The sequence below is a fragment of the Somniosus microcephalus genome, chromosome 11 (assembly GCF_052327205.1).
Source record: "Somniosus microcephalus isolate GS21.2 chromosome 11, FLI_Smic_1.0, whole genome shotgun sequence".
Taxonomy (NCBI): domain Eukaryota; kingdom Metazoa; phylum Chordata; class Chondrichthyes; order Squaliformes; family Somniosidae; genus Somniosus; species Somniosus microcephalus.
The window spans coordinates 209,034,670-209,059,670 of record NC_140997.1 but is presented as its reverse complement, the minus strand read 5'-3'; the positions used below and the strand labels follow the sequence as shown (position 1 = coordinate 209,059,670).

The 25,001-nt window shown below is 45.2% G+C and overlaps 1 protein-coding gene across 3 annotated transcripts in view; it reads left to right on the top strand.

Annotated features, from left to right (window-relative positions):
* The window catches only part of poc1a (POC1 centriolar protein A), a 196,177-nt gene that overhangs the window by 91,787 nt on the left and 79,389 nt on the right, over positions 1-25,001 (top strand). For all 3 annotated transcript variants that reach the window (XM_086001787.1, XM_086001785.1, XM_086001786.1), the window contains one exon: positions 15,397-15,546. In XM_086001787.1, the coding sequence (XP_085857913.1) occupies positions 15,397-15,546 (150 nt within the window). The remainder of the gene's footprint in view (positions 1-15,396; positions 15,547-25,001) is intronic.

The following is a 25,001-nucleotide window of genomic DNA, read 5'->3' as shown; positions in this document are numbered from 1 at the left end:
CCTTCTGGTTATGACCAGCAATGGTGATATTATCTAGATATGGAAAAGTGTCCGTTAAGTTCTCCTGTTTGACTAGGCTATCCATTGCCCGTTGAAAGACAGCCACCCCATTGGTGACCCCAAATGGAAAGCGATAAAACTGGTAAAGCCGACCATTGGCCTCAAAGGCCGTATACTTTTTGTCAGAGTCCTTTAACGGTACTTGATGATATGCGCTCTTTAAATCAAAAGTTGAAAATACCTTGTAGTTGGCAAGGTTATTGACCATGTCATCGATGCGTGGTAGTGGGTAGGCATCCAGGTCGGTATACTGGTTAATAGCTTGTGAGTAATCGATGCAAAGACGTTTCTTGTGTTGCTTCAGAGGATTTTTAACAATGACGACTTGAGCCCGCCAGGAAGATGAACATGGCTCAATGATACCGTCAGCTAGAAGGCGAGAGATTTCTGCGTCGATAAAGGCTCGATCATCTCGGCTGAAACGTCGTGATTTAGTGACTATGGGCTTACATCGGGGGGAAAGATTGGCAAACAAGGAGGGCTCATCAAGCGAAGCCGCCGAAAGCGCACAAAACGGTACTTTGGAAATAGTAAGCTCCGGCTTTGACCCTCCAAACTCGAAAGTGAGTCTTTTGTGTTGTTTCTGGAAATCCTGTCCCAGGAGCACATCACTGCATAGGTTCTTGAGCACCCCGAGCCGGGTGGAGAAATAAGTGCGGCCATTGAGAATAAGGTCGACAAGACAAAAGCCGGAAGAATTGGTGGTCAGTGTCGTCGGAGCCATTGCAATTTCCCTGTCCAAGGGGTAAATACACAGTTTTAACTTACTGACAGCCCGCTCACTAATGAAGCTATCAGAGCTGCATGAGTCGATTAGTGCACTCAAAATGTGTCCATTTATTGAAACCTTCGTGGCTGCATGGGACAAACTTTGGGGAAAAACAGCTGTGATGGGAGGAGGGGCAGTTTTGCCCTTGACAGCTGTAACCTTAGTAGTGGCTCTTGGGGGAGTTATAGATAGTAGCTGCAAAACTAACAGGAGCTGTCGACCGGTATACCTTAGAAAACTGGCCTTTCTTACTAGCAGCGGCTCTTGACTGGCATACCTTAGAAAAGTGACCCTTGCTGCAATGATTGCAGGTCACGTTACGAGCAGGACAACATTTCCTATAATGGAACGCTCCTCCACAGAAGAAACACTTCCTTCCAGATTGCCAAGATGCCGCTAGGGCGGGGTCGTCATCAGTGTAGGTTTCTAGGGTAGGGTTGTCATCAGCCGGGTTGGCGTCGTCATCCGTGAAGGCTTCCGCCCGAGGCCTATTGAAAGAGTCACTAAAAGAGATAGCAGCAGCCCGTGCACGTGGTAAAAGATAGGTGTCTGCATTCCTCTTTGCTAAGTCCAGTGAACATGCCTGGTCATAGGCAGCCTGTAACTTGAGGGTTTTATTTTCCAACAGACGCTGACGTATGAAGGGAGACGCAATCCCATTAATAAAGGAATCACAAATTAACTCCTCCTGGTACTGCTCAGCTGTAACAGCTTTAAGATTACAATCCTTGCTGAGCCTGCGAAGTTTCTGAAGGAATTCGTCAAGTGATTCCCCGGGTTGTTGTCGAGTTGTGGCTAGTAGATGCCGAGAAAAAATTTCATTTGGGGACTTGACATATAGCTGCTGTAGTATTTGGATAGTGGCGTCATAGTCTACACAGTCTTCGATATAATCAAACACATGAGGGGATACGTAATTAGCAAGTATTTCTAATTTATCAGGAACATTTTCACCACACACCCTGAGGAAGTTGCTGAAAGTACGATACCAGTGTTTCCATACCTTAGCAGCTGTAAGTGAATTCGGGTCCAGGTCAAGACGGGCGGGGCTGAGTAGTTTCTCCATGATGGATCGATTACTTGCCTGAGTTCCCTTCTACGGTTCGAGTCGTAGCTGGCTGTTCCCGAAATCACCCAAAGCGTGGAGTCGATATTAAGTTGATTAAATTGACGTAATAATACTCACTACGCACTTGGTTTGAGCATATAGCAAGGCTTTAATCAACTTATTTCAGAACATGGAAGTCTAGTTGTATCCACTAGCTCCTTGTCTTTACAAAATGTCCCTGGAAAGCTGGGGCCAACGCCTGAGTATTTATACTCCTTTGACGGCGCCACCAGCTGGCCGTCCAGTGTTATTTCATAGGTAGTTTCTCGATGATGAGATTTATGACACTGATGCTGTGTTTTCGGATGATGTTGCCAAGGGGCAGCATGTAGTTGAGAAATAGGAGGGGGCCAAGGACAGATGCGGGAAGAGAAGCTGTTGCAGGTGATTCTCTGGCTACGATTAGATAGATAAGAATGGAACCAGGCGAGTGCAGTCCCACCCAGCTGGACAATGGTGGAGAGGCATTGGAGAAGGATGGAGTGGTCAACCGTGTCAAAGGCTGCAGACAAATCAAGAAGGATGAGGAGGGAAAGTTTACCTTTATCACAGTCACAAAAGATGTCATTTGTGACTTTGCTGAGAGCTGTTTCGATACTGTGGCAGGGCGGAAACCTGATGGGAGGGATTCAAACATGGAGTTGCGGGATACTGTCATTTAAAATGTACTAATAATCTTTTCTTGTATTTAAGATGCAGTTTTACTTTAAATCATTAAAGGATTATCAGGAGTGCTGTGCTTTATTCGTAGGATTTTAGTTGTAGTTGTAATTTATTCTTTTGCAAAAGCCAGGGTGTTTTTTTTACATGATTCCTATCTAGAGAGTTGGATATCCTGTCAAGTTAGTACCTAAAATATCTTTCAATTGACTTGCATCTAATTGAATACAATAATCTTACCACTAGGGCAGTTGGTTTTGAATTCATCATGGCAATCACTTTTCCAACATCTATTTTATCCTTCCTCTCTTTTTCTCCTCTCCTAAAGGCACGGATATCCAAGTTTGCTGACGATACAAAGCTAGGTGGGAAAGTAAGCTGCAAGGAGGACATGAAGAGCCTGCAAAGGGATATAGACAGGTTCAGTGAGTGGGCAATAGGTGGCAGATGGAGTGAAATGTGAGGTTATTCACTTTGGTAGGAAGAATAGAAAAACAGAATGGGCCCGATTTTGTGGCTTGTGTGGGAAATGGTCGGGTTTCCCCGAATGTAGGGTTCTGACACACAAAAAAATGTGTCAGCCAGCTCCACGCAATTTTCCCTCAAGTGGCCAATTAATTCCCAGCATGTGGGCAGCCTTGCTAATTGTCCATTTCTAGTCAGAAAGCCCCACAGTATGATGTCATCATTCGTGGTTGTACTGGCCGCGCTGGACGTGCTCCTATCTAGTTATCCAGCAAGTTAAACACTTAATCAAAATAATTCTTTGTGAAGCCGTTTGCTGTTTTAAGCCTTTACTTGAACAAATTTGTGAAACTGTAAACAAAGATAAAGTATGTTTTGTACATAAACTGAGTACTATACATTCGATATTACATAAGATATAAACATATTTACAACAGTAGAATAGACTAATTGTATAACTAACTAACATTTGGACTCACATCTGTAACTATCAAATATTAACCTTTTATAAACATAGTGTTATCAAAATACTACTCTGACAACGTTGCTATTATGCTGACAAACAAAGATACTCACAGATATTGCACTTGGCCTAACATATGAAATCAGATTACATTGGATTGTGAAACCCTCATGGAATTCTCCATTACTGCCAGGTTCTTCCTGGAATTCTACTTCCTGGGATTCTACTTTCTGGGTTACACAGGAAGAAAGGTACGAAGGTCAAATGACCTCTCGCAGGAAGAAAGGAACGAAGGTCAAATGACCTCTCACAGGAAGAAAGGAACGAAGGTCAAATGTCTTCTCACAGGAAGAAAGGAACGAAGGTCAAATGTCTTCTCACAGGAAGAAAGGAACGAAGGTCAAATGTCTTCTCACAGGAAGAAAGGAACAAAGGTCAAATGACCTCGCACAGGAAGAAAGGAACGAAGGTCAAATGTCTTCTCACAGGAAGAAAGGAACAAAGGTCAAATGACCTCGCACAGGAAGAAAGGAACAAAGGTCAAATGACCTCGCACAGGAAGAAAGGAACAAAGGTCAAATGACCTCTGTTTCATACAAACACACTGCTAACACAATAACCACCATCAGAGGGTGCTACTGCATGTAAAAATGTCCAGAATGTCACATAATGTCCAGAACAGTGGTGCTTTCAAGGTCCATAGCAAGCACTGCATCCTCTGAAGGCTTCCAAACGAACCATACAGGATGGCAGAGGAGTCTGCAGCAGCTGTGGCCAGTGCCAGACCCCGAGCTGCCTCCAAATTCGACGAGGCTTCACTGCAGGCATTATTGGATGGGGTTAGGGCCCACAGGGAGGTCCTCTTCCCTAGGTCAGGGAGGAAGAGGCCTCCCACTGAGACCAATGCTGCATGGATGCAGGTGTCAGCAGATGCCAACTCGCTGGGAGTCACCTGAAGAACCTTGGCATTACATCTTTAACTCCTTCCTGTACTCCCCCACAGTACCATCCAGAGCCCCCGTCCTCACTGTGGAGGAGGAAGAGGCTGTGCAGCCAGACTCCTCAGAGGAAGCTCCAACCTCTGAGGGCGCAGCATTGGCAGAAGTAAGCGCACCCAGCACCAGCGCAGACACTCACACCTCGGGGGGACCTTCGGGACATAGAGTAGTGTTGTCACCTGGTGTTTCACAGCTCACAAGTGAGCCTCAGCAGATTCTGGAGACAGGGACAGCAGTGGAGAGTCCTCGTCGGAGGGCAAAGGACTCTGCCAGCTCAGCTCAGCTGCGCTGCATGTCAACCCTCTGCCTCTGGGTCCATCCGCAAGAGAAGAGGTGATGGATCTCCATGCACAGATGCAGGAGTCTCTGGCAGGTTTTGTCTCCAGGGTCGCTGCGAGTGTGGAGTGAATGGAGGAGTCCATAGCGACCATGAGCAGAGCCTTTGTGGAGTCATTGGCGCATGAACGCATCACCATTGGAAGGTTGGCAACCTCCATGGAAGAGATAACTCACCAGCATACGGAAAACATGGTGAGTGCTCATAAGAGAATGACATCTCTTGAGGAGCGTTGGCCATCTATTGAACAGAGAAACCAGACCTTCATGGAAGTCCTCCTGAGTAGGACTGCCAGTGCAGAAACGGGTCCCCATGGCTCTGGCTACAATCTTCCAATCCTCCTTAGATATGGGAGTCGTGCCAGAGGACTGGGGGATTGCAAATGTTACACCCTTTTCAAAAAAGGGGAGAGGGATAAACCCAGCAATTACAGGCCAGTCAGCCTAATGTCAGTGGTGGGGAAACTTTTAGAGACAAAATTAATTGGCACTTGGAAAAATATATGGGTTAATAAATGAAAACCAGAGGGGATTTGTTAAAGGGAAATCATGTTTGACTAACTTGATTGAGTTCTTTAATGAACAGAGAGGGTTGATGTGTATATTGACTTTCGAAAGGCGTTTGATGAAGTACCACAAAATAGACTTGTTAGTAAAATTGGAGCCCCTGGGATTAAAGGGGCAGTGGCTGCGTGGATACGAAATTGGCTAAGTGAAAGTAGTGATGAACATTTTTTCAGACTGGAGGGAAGTGTGCAGTGGTGTCCCCCAGGAGATTTGTGTTGGGACTATTCCTCTTTTTGACACAAATACTGTAACAAGAACAGGTCAGAGGCTGGGTATTCTATGGCGAGTGACTCACCTGGGATGAATTTCAAGAACTGGCACAGGCATGATGGGCCACATGGCCTCCTCCATGCTGTGTCGTTACAAAGTATTTGCAATACAGAAACAGGCCATTCGGCCCAACAGGTCCATGCTCGTGTTTGTGCTCTACATTCTATGATTCTAAGAACTAAGTCCACTCCTGTCCTCAACTGAAGTACTTGCACTTTCCAGCAAGGATCACTGAATAATGATATGGAGTGGAAACCCAAGCTATTTTTTCCCTCTTTTTTTCCTAGTTTTTTTTTCTCCATTCCAAAATCAAGGGCAGATAGTACTATTGCTCCCTTCCTTGAGATTACCTAGCAACAGGGTCCAGGGATTGAACATGGGCGTCCTGGTTGAGTTCTATTTACTTCTTTCTGGGGAATGCAGAGTAGGCACTTAGTTCTCCAGCACATTATTACAAATTTGCATCATCAAGCTGCTTACTTGTATTAGGTTAAATATATAGGCTGACTTAATTGTAATGGTCTGTTTTAGGAAAACTGCATTGTTGTTGTGCAGTACTACACTGTACAATCTCTTGATCACAACCAAGTTTATAATCCGTTAGCCGTGCAAGCGCAGGAGATGCAACACCTGCCCTTATACCTCCCCCCCCCCCCCCCCCCTTCCCACTCTCCAGGTCCCCAAACACCCCTTCCAGGTGAAACAGCGATTTACTTGTACTTCTTGCAATTTAGTATACTGTATTCGCTGCTCACGATGTGGTCTCCACTACATTGGGGAGACCAAACGCAGATTGGGTGGCCGCTTTGTGGAACATCTCCGTTCAGTCCGTAAGGGGGACCCCGAGCTTCCGGTTGCCTGCCGCTTTAATTCACCGCTCCACTCCCACTCAGACCTCACCGTCCTCGGCCTCTTGCATTGTTCCACTGAAGTTCGGCGTAAGCTCGAGGAACAGCACCTCATCTTTTGATTTGGCACTTTACAGCCTTCTGGACTCAACACAGAGTTCAACAATTTCAGATCATAACCTCGGCCCCTATCATATATATATTTTTTGTCCACACTTTTTGTTTGTGCCTTCTGTTCTTCTCCCCCACATGGCAGCTGTCTTTCATTCTGCCAGTGCAATTTACACTTCATCTAGAGCCATCCTTTGTTTCTTAACCTGTCCCATTACCATCTCCTTTTGCCTTGAATATTTCTTAACCTCTCCTGCCTTCTATCCTATCACAGACCTTCCCTTTTGTTCTTTCAACCCCTTTCCCAGCCCCTACACTTGCTTTGTTCCATTTCCTGCTTTTTTCCAGTTCCGATGAAAGGTCATCGACCTGAAACGTTAACTCTGTTTCTCTCTTTACAGATGCTGCATGACCTGCTGAGTATCTCCAGCATTTTCTGCTTTTATTTATAATCCTTTCGTGTTGATATGTGCTGCATTTCCACAGACTTTACCTCACTTGGCAGCTTGGATCGCAACTATTTTTGCTATATTAACCTGTGGGCTGGAGAACCTAAAGCTGCTTTGATCCTGTTGGCAATAGAAATGTTTAGAGCTTGATGTAATAGGGATTTTGATTATATTTATTGAAGAAAAGCATCTTTATTTGGAAAATGGGCTACTTTTAATCATCTCACTTCTGTTGGCATATTTGGCCTCTCTATCTATTCTGATCACAAATGGAATCCATATTTCCTCATGGCTAAAGCTGCCTCCAAGAAACTTGGTTTTCTCTTTTGTATCAAACATTTATTTTCCCCTAAACAATGACTCTCTACACAAACCAAGGACCTTCCATGACTTGAATGTTGCTCTCATATCTGGAGTGGCTCTTCTAACATTTGTCTTGCAGTCCTGAATAGGATGCAAGAAAAAGTTTGTTCAAATTGTAGGTGAGTTCTTCCCCACCTCTAGCTTTTAACCACTCTACCTCAAAGGACTACAAGAGAGGTGTTAGAAGTGTGACAGAAATGGAAAATGCATGTTTTTATATGCATTAACATGCTCACAGTCCCCTATTTTTTTTTTTACTGCCATGCTCATTCTCCGACAAGCTCCAAAGCATTGGATCGCAATCTTTGAGCAGAATCATTCACCTCGACTTCCATTCACTCGCCTGAGGATAAAGAGCTGTGCCTTACTGTTGCTTGTGAATTCCATAGGCCAGCTATCAAACCAGGGATGTCCTTGGTCCATGCAGCTCATTCTCTAACCATGTTGTACATGGGTCAACTGAACTATTGGCAAGCCTCAATGTGAATATTGTAACATAATTCTATTGGCTATTTTTTCTTTAAAATACATAAAACTTTCTCTTAACACCTCAGTTTAGATATACTCCAAACCATAAAGACTGATGTGTTCACAAATTACATATTTTTCTCTCAAGGGGAAGTTTTTTAATTGTCATTATGAAAAAGATGGTAAATTACTGACTTTAGGAAAGGTTAGAACAGCATTACTATCAAAATACATTGAGCTTTTTCTGGAAATGCACACTGGAATATTTGACTTATTACTACCAATTATTTTTTGGTCCAGAATCAATTTGTTTCATAAAATGAGTTATTTATAATGTTCTTTCAGCCGTAGCTGTAATTCAAACATTCCTAGGAAATTACTAAGTTGTTTTTACTACATATATACTGGCCAATATGAACACGCAGCAGTATTTAAGTAAGCAGGCTAGCATAGGCCCAAGAATCTCATCCTTAAAGAATTTTCTGGACAGCATCTGAACATAACATGCAGCTAAAAATTATATAGCCTTATTAAGAATGGTAAACTTCTGCATTTTAAGAGTTGTGTAATGTGGAATTTTAAGTTTCTAGTATTGTGACTCATTTGCTGTCTCAAGACGTTCGCAAAATTATTTGGACACTGGTCAGTCTTTTATGCTGAGGCAAGACAAAATGTAGTCTTCAGGTTAAATGGGGCTTGAAGGTGGTGAATAATTGGGCCAGTACCAGCGGAGGACTGTGATGCAGGAGGCTAGAAGCGACCAGAGGTGGAAGATAGAGCAGGATTAGAGGCTGGATAATCTGTTTTTAGTCGTCATCTTTTGTGTGGTAGTAGCAAAGCAAATCAGCTGTCAATATCTAAGTTGGATATCCAGGCCAAAGCTTCCGGTGTAACAGCGTGGATATCTTGTACAAAAGCAAAATACTGCGGATGCTGGAAATCTGAAATAAAAACAGAAAATGCTGGAAATACTCAGCAGATCAGGCAGCATCTGTGGAGAGAGAAACAGAGTTATCGTTTCGGGTCGATGACCCTTCGTCAGATCTGGAAAAAGTTAGAGATGTAACAGATTTTTAAGCAAGTGCAGGGGCAGGGAAAGGAGGAAGGGGAGGAAAGAACAAAAGGGAAGGTCTGTGATAGGATGGAAGGCAGGAGAGATTAAAAGGCAAAAGGGATGATGGTGCAAGGCAAAAGGAGATGGTAGTGGGACAAGTTAAGAAACAAAAGCTGAGTCGAGATGAGGTGTAAATAGGAATGGCAGAATTATCAACAGCTGCCATGTGGAAAAAAATAGGGGCAGAGGTTATGGTCTGAAATTGTTGAACTCAATGTTGAGTCCAGAAGGCTGTAAAGTGCCTAATCAAAAGATGAGGTGCTGTTCCTCGAGCTTACGTTGCGCTTCATTGGAACAGTGTAAGTGGCCGAGGACGGCGAGGTCAGAGTGGGAGAATTAAAGTGACAGACTCGGGGTCACGCTTGCAGAGTGATTGGAGGTGTTCCGCAAAGCGGTCACCCAATCTGCATTTGGTCTACCCAATGTAGAGGAGACCGCATCGTGAGCAGCGAATACATTATATTAAATTGCAAGAAGTACAAGTAAATCGCTCTGTCACCTGGATATCTTGTAGGCTGCCTGAAAATCTCCTCTGAGGGCAATGCTCAATGATGTGCTCCAGGGTCTGATTAGGAGCTCCACAGTCGTATGCTGGGGATGCTTTAATCTTCCATCTATGGAGAAGGTGGCAGCATCTGTTCTGAGGCGGTTGATGGTTGTCCACTGTTTGCAAGGAAGGTTTGATCCTTCAGGTTGTACTGTGGGGTCCTCTAAAAGGAATCCATTCCGTATGTCGCAGTTCTTCCAAGCATTTCGTCATCGGCCATCAAGGCTGAGTGGAGGTCGCTGAAGGGCTTCGGCGACAGTCCAAAATGGCCTTCTAGATTTGAGACGGGTGGTTGGTGAGTTGTTCAAGTCAGCCTGGATCGGCATTCCTTTGCTGGTGTAGCGGTTGTATTCTCTGGAGACTGAATATTCGCAGCATAGGTGTGGTGGTGCGAACACAGGCAGCCGTGGTGTTGGTGTCGCTAAAAGCGTACCAGTGATAATTCTCATAGTAGAATTCAGCTGGGCATCAACGGATTTGACATGCGGACTTGATAGCCATGCCGCAGCAATACTCCGCTGTAGAGTCCCATCAGGGCGAGTGCTGCCGTACGGAGGGTTTGAGCGCCTGCTCCACATGTGGATCCGGCGAGTTTCTGGATCAAGTTGACCCTACTTTATAGTTTCTTCCCTAGGTTCTGGAGATGTTGTCTATAATGACCGAGTGCGATCAAGCGTGACTCCTAAATAGGAGAGGTTTTTGGCATGGTTTACCTCTGCGCATCAGAAGGGGACTTTCAAAGCTTGGTTTGCTTGATGAGTGTTGAGGTGGAATGTCGAGGTGATGGTCTTTTGCCGGTTTGGCCGAATCATAGAAATTTACAGCACAAGGAGGCCATTCGGCCCATCTTGTCCATGCCGGCCAACAAAGAGCTATCCACCCTAATCCCACTTTCCAGCACTTGGTACGTAGCCTTGTAAGTTATGGCACTTCAAGTGCATATCCAAGTACTTTTTAAATGTGATGAGGGTCTCTGCCTCTAACACCCTTTCAGGCAGAAGTAGGCCTCCATCTCTGTAAACCACTCATTAGTGTCTCTTCGGTGATGGACAGATTCATGTTTTGCGTGGCCAAGGCAATGTCATCACCGTAGAGAAACTTGCGGGACTCTGTTTTGGGCAGGTCACTGGTGTAAATGTTGAATAACATGGGCGCCAGGACAGAACCCTGTGGGAGTCGTCGTTCAGTGTCCTATATCTGCTCTTCTGGGTGCCAGAATACACTCGGCAGCGTCAGTTGCTAAGCATGGAGTTGAGAAGATGGATCGTTGTTCTGCAGTGTAAAATGGTGGAGAGCTTGAAAAGCAGCCCATGCTTCTATACTGTGTCATACGCCGTTGACAAGTCCATGAATGCTACGGCAGTCGTGAGCTGGCGCTGGAAGCTTGCTCCGATGTGTGTTGTTAAAGCTACCACCTGGTCGCAGTAGTTACGGCTGCTCCGGAAGCCCGCTTGCTCCTTCGGAATGGTTGGCTCGATGATGGGGGCTAGTCTGTGGAGTAGTAGCCTCTTCAGCACTTTATAACAAGTACAAAGTAAGGACATCGGGCGGTAGCTGGAGACTTCACAAGCATTCTTCCCCTTCTTCAGGAGGGCAATTATTTTAGTCTCCCTCCAAATAAGTGGAATTTTACCAGTTGCCAGTACCTCAGAGAAGAAGGAAGTCAATGATTTCTTCGCTTTGGGTCCCAGTGTTTTAGGAATTCTGGGTAAACATCATCTGGACCAGCAGCTTTTCCAGATTTGGTTGTTGACAGGGCTGCATTTAGTTCGTCCGAGGTGAATGGATCAGACATAGTTGACGATCTTGGTGCCGCCATCAAGTTTGTCGAAAGCTGCCGCTTTACCTGGCATCAAAATTCTTTGTCCACCGGAGCCTTTGATGTTTGTATCAAGTGGGATGCAATGGTGTCTGCTCTGATGGTCGTCCTGTGTTTATAGGCGGGGTTCGCCCCACCAAGTTGATGGAGCAGGGCCCATGCTCTTCTCCACAAGGCTCCTCCACCTTTCACATCTCACCGAGTTCAAGGACTCCAGCATTGCGGTGGCTGTGGCTGGGTTCTTGTTCAGCGAATACTCCTGGTAGAGAGCCTTGCTTTCTTCCGTCCAACAAGGAATCTGTTTTTAGTGATGTTGGTTGAGGGATAAATATTGGCCAGGACACCTGGAGAACTCCCCTGCCCTTCTTTGAATACTGCTATGGGATTTTTTAAGTCCACCCGAGAGAGCAGACAGAGCCTTTGTTTAATGTTTCATCCAAAAGACTGCACTGCCAAGAATATATCAGCCTAGATTAAGTGCTCAAGTGTCTGGAGTGGGACTTGAAACCATAACCTTCTGACTCAGGCTAGAGTGCTACCACTAAGCCAAGGCTGACAAACCTGAGTGAGTGAGCTGCAGGTATTGATCATTGTTCCAGTTTGTCTTGTTTGGTAAAAGTCTCACCTCTTTACTGCCAAAAATTGGATCTGCGTTTTGGTGGTGAAGTTTTACCCATCATTTTACATTTCTTCCACTGTCAAAAAGTATCACTTGGTTGATGTGCACAGAACGCTAGCATTCTATGGGTAATTTTCACCAGTTTAGGCAATTATTTATTTTATTTGAATACAAGACTTGAGGGAAACCCATTACCCAACAAAAATAGCAGTTTGTACCTGGAGATAAAGGGACATGGGAACAGAATTAGGGCTACTGCTGGTGTGGCAGATAAACACCAACATGGACCGGTTGGGCTGAACGGCCTGTTTCTATGTTGTAATTTCTATGTAAGTTATGTTTCAATAATTTTTATCTTTTGCACTTGTTTCCTGGATCCCTACTAATTTCCTTGTGCTCTATTTCTTGCTTTCCTATTTTTCTTACACTGGGTAAAGAAAGAGGTAACAGCTGCACTTAAGAGGAACAGAGGAGGGGCCAATAATGGAGAGGGAAATCATAAGCAAGAAATGTAGACATACAGAAAGACAGGGGAACCCAGAACATCAAAAAAAGCTCAAAGAATGAAGGGAAAAGGAAGCTAGAATGGCAGCAAGATATTTGCAGATAGCAGGAAATCAAAAGAAAAAGGCCTAGAAATTCAGTTGTTAGCGCCAGCCGCTAGCGCCTTAGGAGGAGGAGAAGTAGGGTGCTAAGCGGCTAGCGCCCGGGCGTGGCGCGATCTGCGCCTCTCACGAACTTCACTCAAGATTTAGCGGCGGCGCAAAACCGCAGCGCCCGCTCAGCTGCACGCGCAGATCCTGATGTCATTTCATGGTGCAACACCCTTGGTGCGCCCCGAACCGGAACTTCAGCGGCGCCGCCCTTCTGTGCGCCTAGCGCCCCCAGCGACTGGTAGAGGGGAACGGTTCCCAGTCGCTGTGGGGCGCGGGGGGCGCTATTTAAAGGGGACTCCTCCTGCATTATAAGTGGCAGCCATTTTGTGCCAATCCTTCTGTGTGAGAGACGGATATTTGGAGAGAGACAAAGGGAAAGAGCTTTCTGCTTTGACTCAGCGCTCGCACAGGTACTTCTGGCTTCAGGCCAGAGCTTTGCACTTGGATTTAACTTTCAGTGCTATAGCCTTGAGTCGCCACATATAATGGGGGCTGCAATGGGTGGAAACGTTGGGCTTCTCCATTGCATTCAAAGGGCTCAGAGACGCCGTGAGAGAGTGCCAGTCATGGCCTGATGGAGAAGGACCAACAGGCGTCGGCACAGGAGGCCTTACCCACCCAGGGTATACCGCCAGCAGTTCTCATATCTGAACGTGTCTGAGGAGCAGTGTGTTCGGAGGCTGCGATTCAGAAGGGAGGTGGTCACTGAGATCTGCTACCTGCTTCGCAGAGATCTGCAGCCACAGCTGAGGAGCAGGACGTCTCTGTCGGTGGCAGTGAAGGTGACGGTGGCTCTCAACTTCTATGCCACCGGCTCCTTCCAATCCGCTACTGGGGACATTGCCAACATCTCCCAGTTCGTGGTACATTGCTGCATCCACCAGGTGACCAATGCCCTTTTCAGAAGGAGACGTCAGTACATCTTCTTCCCCATGACCCTGGACAAGCAGCAAGAGCGTGCAATGGGATTTGGAAGAATAGCGGCCTTCTCCATGGTCCTGGGCGTAGAACTGTTGAACCAGCAATGGTCAGGCCTTGCTTCAGAGCTGCAGTGTGCAGGGCGTGCCAGCCAAACAAATCGACCCTCCCCCTTTAAGAGCTGACCGGCGCCAGCATGTCTGCCTTCAATCAGCAACTCGCCGCACCTGCGCTGCGACTGCCCTCGGTGTTAGCGTCTCGGCTCGCCGGCTTAGCACCTTATGATAGTTGTGCATCGCCTGCTTTAGCGCAGCAGCAACCTCTTGGGGCGATGCAACTCAATTTCGGCAAAGGTGGCACTAAGTTGTGCCGGGCGCTAAATTTAGCGAACGCCCGGCTGTAGCACCCCAAAACGTGGTGATACTGAATTTCTAGGCCAAAGAGTTTGATGTAAAAAAGGATTTCAAACCTTAATGTTAACTAATTTTAGCAATTTCAAACAGTTAATCTGAAGATTGTATTTTGCATTACTGAGGTAGGTTTTGAAGCAAACTAATGCACACTGGCAAAGAGTAGCAGGTGGCAGCCTTGGGCTTAGTGGCAGTACTCTAGCCTGAGTCAGAAGGCTGTGGGTTCAGTCCCACACAAGAATTTAAGCACATAATCTAGGCTGACATTCCAGTGCAGTACTAAGGGAGTACTGTGCAGTCGGACGTCCCAGATTTCAGATGAGACATTAAACCGAGGTCCCGTCTGCTGTTTTAAAAAAAATAAAAAAATAAAAAAAAATCTCATGGCAAAATCTCATATCTGAGGAAGGACGTTCTTGCCATGGAAGGAGTGCAGCGAAGATTCACCAGGCTGATACCTGGGATGGCAGGAATGACATATGAGGAGAGATTGTGTCAATTGGGCTTGTACTCACTGGAGTTTAGAAGATTGAGAGGGGATCTCATCGAAACCTATAAAATTCTGTCAGGCCTGGACAGACTAGATGCAGGAAGGATGTTCTCGATGGCTGGGGAGTCCAGAACCAGGGGTCATAGTCTAAGGATAAGGGGTAAGCCATTTAGGACTGAAATGAGGAGGAATTTCTTCACCCAGAGAGTGGTGAACCTGTGGAATTCTCTGCCACAGAGGGCGGTGGAGGCCAATTCATTAAATATATTCAAGAAGGAGTTGGATATATTTCTTAAGGCTAAAGGGATCAGGGGATATGGGGAGAAGGCAGGGACAGGGTACTGAATTTGGATGATCTGCCATGATCTCATTGAATGGCGGAGCAGGCTCGAGGGGCCAAATGGCCTACTCCTGCTCCTACCTTCTATGTTTCTATGGCACTATTAGAATAACAGGGAAGTTCTCCCAGTATTCTGGCCAACATTTATCCCTCAACCAACACTACTAAAACAGCTTATTTAGTTGTTCATGTTATTGCTGTTTGTGGGCCCTTGCTGAACGCAAATTGAGTGCCACTTTTCCTTACCTTGCAACAGTGACCACACTTCAAAAGTAAACCATTGGCTGTAAAGCACTTTGGGATGTCCTGAGGTCGTGAAAGACACTGTATAGATGCATGTTCTTTTCTTTCTCGTTCAGTTTTGAATCCTTATGCCTCACTAAAAAAGCAAATGCAATAACTTTTAATGGAGTTGGTTCATTTTTGTACTTGTGCATCTGTGCTTTCTAAAATAAATAATACGTCAAGTGACATCATCGATGTATAAGTAGATGATGAACAACATTGTGTTAAACTGTGACGAATACCTTGTTAAATAAATTTTTCAGGTTATGGTATGGAAGACTAATTTTGATGCTGCAGATTATGGGGAAATGTTGAAAAATCAATCTCGGACAATGACTGTTAATTGTACGCTGAAGAATTCAGATGGTCCTCCTTGGTCACCAGAACATACTTCGAGGTCATGTGCTGCAGGGGTAAGTTTTATTTGATTTATGTAACTATTCACTCTATAGTACTTTATGCTTTCCTCACAAAACACATTGTGTAAATACATTGTAGCATCTTTTATTTGAATACTTAGAATATTGCTTTTCTGTTCTTTTGATATTATTTTTACACTCTGGTGTACCTGGAAATGCACTGACATGAGTCGTCTATGCACAAATGCCTATGCACAAATGCCTATGGATACTCAAGTACAGTTCTTCCAGTAAAGCTGCTTTTTATATTAAGATTAGTAGGGTACTAGGACCACTGACTCCCATCCTGTGGATCTTGCGCAGCCGGCAGCAACTTTTTAAAAATTCATTCATGGGATCTGGACGTCGCTGGCAAGGCCAGCACTTATTGCCCATCCCTAATTGCCCTTCAGAAGATGGTGGTGAGCCGCCGCCTTGAACCGCTGCAGTCCGTGCGTTGAAGGTACTCCCACAGTGCTGTTAGGGAGGGAGTTCCAGGTTTTGACCCAGTGACAATGAAGGTACGGCGATATACTTCCAAGTCAGGATGGTGTGTGACTTGGAGGGGAACTTGGAGGTGGTGGTGTTCCCGTGCGCGTGCTGCCCTTGTCCTTCGAGGTGGTAGAGGTCGCGGGTTTGGGAGATGCTGCCAAAGGAGCCTTGGCGAGTTGCTGCAGTGCAGCTTGTAGATGGTACACACTGCAGCCACGATATGCCGGTGGTGGAGGGAGTGAATGTTTAAGGTGATGGATGGGGTGCCAGTCAAGCGGGCTGCTTTGTCCTGGATGGTGAGCTTTTTGATTGTTGTTGGAGCTGCATTCATCCAGACAAGTGGCGAGTATTCCATCACACTCCTGACTTATGCCTTGTAGAAGGTGGAAAGACTTAAAAGTAAATTTGCCGGATGTGCTAATGAGTCCGGCAAGTTTGTTTTGGGGTTGCCATGGCTGTATGTTGGGAGCCGCATGGCTTAGCAGCCCACTGAAAGCCAGTATCAAAGCACCGCAAAGTCAAACTGCTGCTGCTGTTTAAACCTTTTTTCACCCCAAATGTTACATCTCCAAATAGTACATCCCCAAAATTAAGGTCAAGGGGGTGAAAGGTGAAGATGGGTTTGGTTGTCAGAGGCCAACTACCACAGCCTAGTACATTGCTGCAGGAGTTCCTCTGGTCAATATCCTTGGTCCAACGATCTTCAGCAGCTTCATCAGTAACCTTCCCTCCATTGTAACTTCAGGAGTTTGGCTGTTTGGTCACAATTCTACAATGTGTTTCGCTCTATTCATAACTTCTCTGATAATAAAGCGGTACATTCCAGCCTTTAGCAGGACCTGAACAACATCCAGGTTAGGCTGAAAGCTGGTAGGTAACATTCGTGCCATTTACAGGAAACTTTCGATTTACCGGCACCTAAATAACCAGAAATCTCGGTTAACCGGCAAAATTCAGGAGCGGGTTCAGGTAAGTTTTATTACTTGCCTTCCTCGATCTGTTGTTGCGCAAGGGTGTGGCTGCAGCTGTTGCTAAGCTACAGAGACTCTTGGAACTTGTGGCCATTGTTCTGAATGTGTTGCTAAGCAACAGGGTTTGTTGCTTTATACGGAGCTGCTCCGTATCTTTTACTATAGCTTTCGGTTATCCGGAATTTTTGATGAACCGGCACCACGTCGGTCCTGTCGGTGCCGGATAAAAAAAAGTTTCCTGTAAGTGCCAGGGTAATGACCATCTCGAATAAGAGACGCCCCGACAATCTCCATGAAGCTTCAGTGGCACCGCTATTGCTGAGTCGCACTGTCAAATGAGGATCACTATTGACCAAAGCTTTAACTGACAAGCGATATCAAAAATGTGGCTACAAGAGGAGGGCGAAGGCTGAGTACTCTGCGATATGTTCCTCATCTCCCGACCTCTCAAAGCCGCTCCACCAACTACAAGGCTCAAGTGAGGACTGTAATGGAATACTCACCACCTGCCTGAATGGGTGCAGCTACAGCAACAATCGAGAAGCTTAACACCTTCGAGGACAGAGCAGTTACTTGATCAGCATCTTTGCTACTGGACTGAATGTCCACGCTCTCCATTATCTGCGCACTGTGGCTAAAATATGTACTATTTACAGGATGCACCATAGCAGCCCTCCAAGCTTATTTCAACAGCACCTCCCTCCACTGCGACTTCTACCTCCAAGAAGGAGAAGCAGAAATGTTGTGGGCACACCATCACCTCCAAATTCCGTTCCAAGTTACACACCATCCTGACTTGGACAAATAATGCAGTTTCTTCATTCTCACTAGGTCAGTATCCTGGACTCTCTTCTTCTTAGGCAGTCCCTTGGAACCGAGGATGACTTGCTTCCACACTAAAAATAAGTTCTCAGGTGACTGATGCGGGACCTACAGTCTCAGTCACAGGTGGGGCAGATGTTGGCTGAAGGGGCGGGTGGGTGGGGTGCTTGAGTTGACGTGCGCTCCTTCCGCTGTTTGCGCTTGGCTTCCGCTTGCTCCCAGCGAAGAGACTCGAGGTGTTCGGTGCCTTCCCGGATGCATCTCCTCCACATTGTGCGGTCTTGGGCCAGGGATTCCCAGGTATCGGTGGGGATGTTGCACTTTTTCAAGGAGGCTTTGAGGGTGTCCTTGAAACGTTTCCTCTGCCAACCTGGAGCGCTCTTGTCGTGTCGGAGCTCCGAATACAGCACTTGTTTTGGGAGTCTCGTATCGGGCATGCGGATGATGTGGCCCGTCCATCAGAGCTGATCGAGCGTGGTCAAAGCTTCGATGCTGGCAATGTTGGCCTGAGCGAGAACACTGACGTTGGTGCGCTTATCCTGCCAATGGATTTGCAGAATCTTGCGGAGGCAGCATTGGTGGTACCTCTTCAGTGCTTTGAGGTGCTTGCTGTACATGGTTCATGTCTCTGAAGCATACAGGAGGGCGGGAATCACTGCTGCTCTGTAGACCATGAGCTTGGTGGTGGGTTTGAGGTCCTGGTCTTCAAACACTCTCTTCCTCAGGCGACCGAAGGCTGCACTGGCATACTGAAGGCGCTGTTGGACTTCGTCATCGACGTCTGCCCTTGTTGACAGTAGGCTCCCGAAGTATGGAAAGTGGTCCATGTTGTCCAAGGCCTTGTCATGGATTTTGATAATCTGGGAGCAGTACTGTGTGGCGGGGGCAGGTTGGTAGAGGACCTTTGCCTTACGGATGTTTAGTGTAAGGCCCAAGCTCTCGTGCACTGCGGTGAAGGTGTTGACGATGGTTTGGAGTTCGGCCTCAGATTGTGCGCAGACGCAAGCATCGTCACATTACAACAATTGTGTGCATTCTCCTGTTTGAGAGGAATTACTTTAAATATTCACATCTCTACTTCATTACTGCTCTATGCTTTAACGCTTTCAATATTTCAAATTCCTATCCCTGTACAGTATGGATGTGTCACGAGGTGTGATTTATTTATCACAAATTATTATGTGTATTTTTTATGCCTGTGGGCTCAGCACATTGTCTTCTGCGAAGATACAGTGCACCTACCCACTAATCCAATTTGGTCAATGGACAAGTATGGAAGAGCAAACATGTTTGTTTTTAAAAGGCACAAATTAATAGTCTGCAATCTTTTGGGAAAATAATGAAACTTGGTGTAGGTAACTTCCAAGTTTGCTGAACCTATGAGATCTAGATCGTGATTTGTGTTTAGTATTCAAATTGTTTAATGAAAGATAAGAAATGAAGTACACTAAAGGGCATAATAGTGCTGAGTGCACACAGGCTCAGAAATCCCTCGCATTGTGATCCCAACAGTTAAACAGAAATTGCATTCCACTGGCCTCCAGTACTGGCCATGCCGAAGTTTGAGGGGGTCATAAGAACATAAGAAAATAAGAAACAGGAGCAGGAGTAGGCCAATCAGCCCCTCTATAAGATCATGGCTGATCTAATCTTGGCTTCAACACTTTCCTGCTCTCTCCCCATACCCCTTGACTCCCTTGTAGTTCAAATGTCTGCCAATCTTAGCCTTGAATATATTCAGTGACTCCGCCTCCACAGCTCTCTGGGGTAGAGAATTCCAAAAATTCACGACCCTCTGAGAGAAGATATTCCTCCTCATCTCCATCTTAAATGGGCGACCCCTTATTCTGAAACTATGGCCCCTAGTTCTAGATATCCCCACTAGGGGAAACATCCTGTCAGCATCCACCCTGTCAATCCCCCTCAGAATCTTATCATTCAACAAGATCACCTCTCATTCTTCTAAACTCCAATGAGTATAGGCCCAACCTGCTCAACTTTTTGACATACGTCAACCCCTTCATCCCAGGAATCAACCTAGTGAAACTTCTTGTGAAGAGAAAAAGTTTGGTGAAGTCAAGCGTAGGTCCCTTGCCGTCGGAATCAGGGGAATTTATAATGGGGAACAAAGAAATGGCAGACCAATTAAATACATACTTTGGTTCTGTCTTCACAAAGGAGGACACAAATAACTTCCCAGAGATGTCGAGGAACATAGGGTCTAATGAGAGGGAGGAACTGAATGAAATCAGTATTTGTAGGGAAATGGTGTTAGGGAAATTGACGGGATTGAAGGCCGATAAATACCCAGGGCCTGATAATCTACATCCTAGGGTACTTAAGGAAGTGGCCCTAGAAATAGTAGATGCATTGCTGGTCATCTTCCAAAATTCTATAGACTCTGGAACAGTTCCCATGGATTGGAGGGTAGCTAATGTTACCCCACTATTCAAAAAAGGTAGTAGAGAGAAAACGGGGAATTATAGACCGGTAAGCCTGACATCGGTAGTGGGGAAAATGCTAGAGTCCATTATAAAAGATGTAATAGCAGAGCACTTGGAAAACGGTGACAGGATTGGACAAAGTCAACATGGATTTACAAAAGGTAAATCGTGCTTGACTAATCTACTAGAATTTTTTGAGGATGTAACTGGTAGAATAGATAAGGGAGAACCAGTGGATGTGGTGTATTTGGACTTTCCGAAGGCTTTCGATAAGGTCCTGCATAAGAGATTAGCGTGTAAAGTTAAGGCACATGGAATTGGGGGCAAGGTACTGACTTGGATAGAGAACTGGTTGGCAGACAGGAAGCAAAGAGTTGGAATAAACGGGTCTTTTTCCGAGTGGCAAGCAGTGACTAGTGGGGTACCGCAGGGATCGGTGCTAGGACCCCAGCTATTCACAATATATATAAATGATCTAGACGAGGGAACTAGATGTAATATCTCCAAGTTTGCAGACGACACAAAGCTGGGTGGGCGTGTGTGCTGTGAGGAGGATGCCGAGAAACTCCAGTATGATTTGGACAGGTTGGGTGATTGGGCAGATGCCTGGCAGATGCAGTATAATGTGGATAAATGCGAGGTTATCCACCTTGGTGGCAAAAACAGGAAGGCAGATTATTATCTGAATGGCAATAGATTGGGAGAAGGGTAAGTGCAACGAGACCTGGGTGTCCTTGTGCACCAGTCGCTGAAGGTAAGTATGCAGGTGCAGCAGGCGGTTAAGTAGGCAAATGGTATGTTGGCCTTCGTAGCGAGAGGGTTCGAGTACAGGAACAAGGATGTCTTGCTGCAGTTGTACAGGGCCTTGGTGAGACCACACCTTGAGTATTGTGTGCAGTTTTGGTCGCCCTATTTGAGGAAGGATGTTCTTGCCATGGAGGGAGTGCAGCGAAGATTTACCAGACTGATACCTGGGATGGCAGGAATGATATATGAGGAGAGATTGGGTCGATTGGGCTTATGCTCGCTGGAGTTTAGAAGAATGAGAGGGGATCTCATTGAAACTTATAAAATTCTAACAGGACTAGACAGACTAGATGCAGGAAGGATGTTCCCGATGGTGGGGGAGTCCAGAACGAGGGGTCACAGTCTAAGGATAAGAGGTAAGCCATTTAGGACAGAGATGAGGAGGAATTTCTTCACCCAGCGAGTGGTGAACCTGTGGAATTCTCTACCACAGAAGGCAGTTGAGGCCAATTCATTAAATATATTCATGAAGGAGTTAGATATATTTCTTAAGGCTAAAAGGATCAAGGGATATGGGGAGAAGGCAGGGACAGAGTACTGAGTTTGGATGATCTGCCATAATCTCATTGAATGGCGGAGCAAGCTCGAGGGGCCGAATGGCCTACTCCTGCTCCTATCTTCTATGTTTCTATGCCTCCAATGCAAGTATATCCTTCCTTAAATATGGAGACCAAAATTGTACGCAGTACTCTAGGTGCGGTCTCACCAGCGCCCTGTAAAGTTGCATCAAAACTTCCCTACTTTTATACTCCATACCCCTTGCAGTAAAGGCCAACATTCCATTAGCCTTCCTAATTACTTGCTGTACCTGCATGCTAACTTTTTGTGCTTCATGCACTAGGACCTCCAGATCCCTTTGTACCACAGCATTTTGTAGTCTCACTCCATTTAAATAATAATTTGCTTTTTCATTCTTCCTTCCAAAGTGGATAACCTCACATTTTCCCACATTATACTCCATCTGCCAAATTTTTGCTCACTCACTTAACCTATCTATATCCCTTCGTGTCCTCCTCACAACTTGCTAACCCACCTATCTTTGTATCATCAGCAAATTTGGCTGCAGTACACTCGGTCCCTTCATCCAAGTCATTAATATAGATTGTAAATAGTTGAGGCCCCAGCACTGATCCCTGTGGCACCCCACTAGTTACTGATTACCAACTGGAAAATGACCCATTTATCCCGACTCTCTGTTTTCTGTTAGTTAGCCAATCCTCTATCCATGCTAATATATTACCCCCAACCCCGTGAGCTCTTATCTTGTGCAGTAACCTTTTAAGTGGCACCTTATCGAATGCCTTCTGGAAATCCAAATACACTACATCTACTGGTTCCCCTTTATCCACCCTGTTTGTTACATCCTCAAAGAACTCGAGCAAATTTGTCAAACACGATTTCCCTTTCATAAAACCATGTTGACTCTGCTTGATTGTCTTATGATTTTCTAAATATCCTGCTATTACCTCCTTAATAATGGATTCCAACATTTTCCCAATGACAGATGTTAGGCTAACTGGCCTATAGTTTCCTGCTTTCTGTCTCCCTCCTTTCTTGAATAGTGGCGTTACATTTGCGGTTTTCCAATCGGCTGGGACCTCTCCAGAATCCAGGGAATTTTGGTAGATTACAACCAACACATCCACTATCTCTGCAGCCACTTCTTTTAAGACCATAGGATGCAGGCCATCAGGTCCAGGGGACTTGTCGGCCTTTAGCCCCATTAGTTTGCCTTGTACTTTTTCTCTAGTGATAGAGATTGTTTTAAGTACCTCCCTCCATGTAGCCCCTTGATTATCTATTATTATTGTGATGTTTTTAGTGTCTTCTTCCGTGAAGACCGATCCAAAATAATTGTTTAGAGTCTCTGCCATTTCTCTATTTCCCATTATTAATTCTCCAGTCTCATCCTCTAAGGGCCCAACTTTTACTTTAGCTACTCTCTTCCTTTTTATATACCTGTAAAAGCTCTTACTGTCTGTTTTTATATTATTTGCTAATTTACTCTCCTACTCTATCTTCTCCCTCTTTATCATTTTTTTAGTCATCCTTTGCTGGTTTCAAAAAATTTCCCAATCTTCTGGCCTACCACTAATCTTTGCAACGTTGTATGACTTTTCTTTCAATTTGATCCCATCCTTAACTTCCTTAGTTAGCCACGGATGGTGCATCCTTTTCGTAGAGACTTTCTTTCTCACTGGAATATACCGTTGCTGAGATTTATGAAATATCTCCTTAAATGTCTACCACTGCTGATCTACCGTCTTACCCTTTTTAATCTATTTTCCCAGTCCACTTTAGCCAACTCTGTCTTCATACCCTTGTAATTGCCTTTATTTAAGTTCAGGATACTAGTTTCAGACCCAAGTTTCTCACCCTCAAACTGAATTTGAAATTCTACCATGCTATGACCACTCTTTCCTAGGGGATCCTTTACTATGAGATTATTAATTAATCCTGTCTCATTACACATTACCAGATCTAAAATAGCCTGCTCCCTGGTTTGTTCCTCAACGTATTGCTCTAAAACCATCCCGAATACACTATGAACTCGTCCTCAAGGCTACCCTTGCCAATTTGATTTGTCCAATCTATATGATGATTAAAATCGCCCATGATTATTGCAGTACCTTTCTTACAGCAGGAGGCTACCTCCTTTGCATGGGTCAAGTGGACGCAAGCACCACTCAATGCTTACCTAGGCCCCCTGCTGACCCTACCAATGGTCCTAGCTTGCCGACCTACAGCACTTTTTAAAATTAAAATTCTTCAGGCGTTGCCTGGCCTGCACCCCACCAAGGGAGCCGTCCGTGCACCATTGTGCAGGCCGACATCCCTCCATCTACTCAGTATCCTAGCCGCCACTACCATGCCGGATCACATTCATTCATTCTTTCTTTCTTTCTTTCCCGGTTTAGGGAATCCATGCCCCTCGCCATCATTTACCTTGTACTGTAATGAGTGAACAGAAGTTTGCATTGCGGACACTCCTGGAAACCTGGTGCAACCAGATCTCAGCCATTTTTCTGGGTTGTCCACTGGCAAGACCGGTGGAATCGCGTGCAATTTCAGAGCCACAGTCTCTTGATCAGCAATCCTTAATTAAGAATAAATTGTAAAATATCAGCAGTTATAACCTGAAGGTCTGTTATTTCACAGGCATTCAAAGGAGAATGATCAGAAATTTGGATAATTTGGCATCACATGATCTCACTTTTCAGTGGTAATTTCCTAAACCTCCGACACAGAACAATGGGCATTTTCAGGACCTCCACAAGATGGCTCCCTTCTAAACTACTGTTCTTGTATAGTGTCAGCAGAACATCAACTTTATTTCCCCTCATATTTGCTAGTCATTTTAATTTAATGAAACTGGTTATGTTGGCGTCTATCTGTCAACAGTATCCTGTCATTTAAATAACCTAAATCTTTAGCACATTATTGCTGCCTTTTATCGGAGGAAATCTGTTGCAGTATTTCTTCCAAAAAGGAGCATGGATGTGAATTTTCTGTGCTTCTGTCTAACTTTGGTTACTTAAAATCTTAACTGTGTTTTCCTGTAATCAGTCTTTGTCATCCTTTTTGAAAATGTGCATGTTGTAGACTACAGTGTCTGCACATCTGCAAATACTTTGCCGTCAATACTTATTCAGTAACCATAGTGAAGTAAAAATGAACTATAGCATTTTTATTGACTGATCATAAAAGAGGATTACTGCTGACGTAACCAGTTAACTATATTTTGACAGAAGTTAGTGTTTACAGATAAAGTTTTTTTTAAATTCGTTTATGGCATGTGGGCGTCGCTGGCAATGCCAGCATTTATTGCCCGTCCCTAATTGCTCTTGAGAAGGTGGTGGTGAGCTGCCTTCTTGAACTGCTGCAGTCCGTGTGGTGAAGGTACTCCCACAGTGCTGTTAGGTAGGGAGTTCCA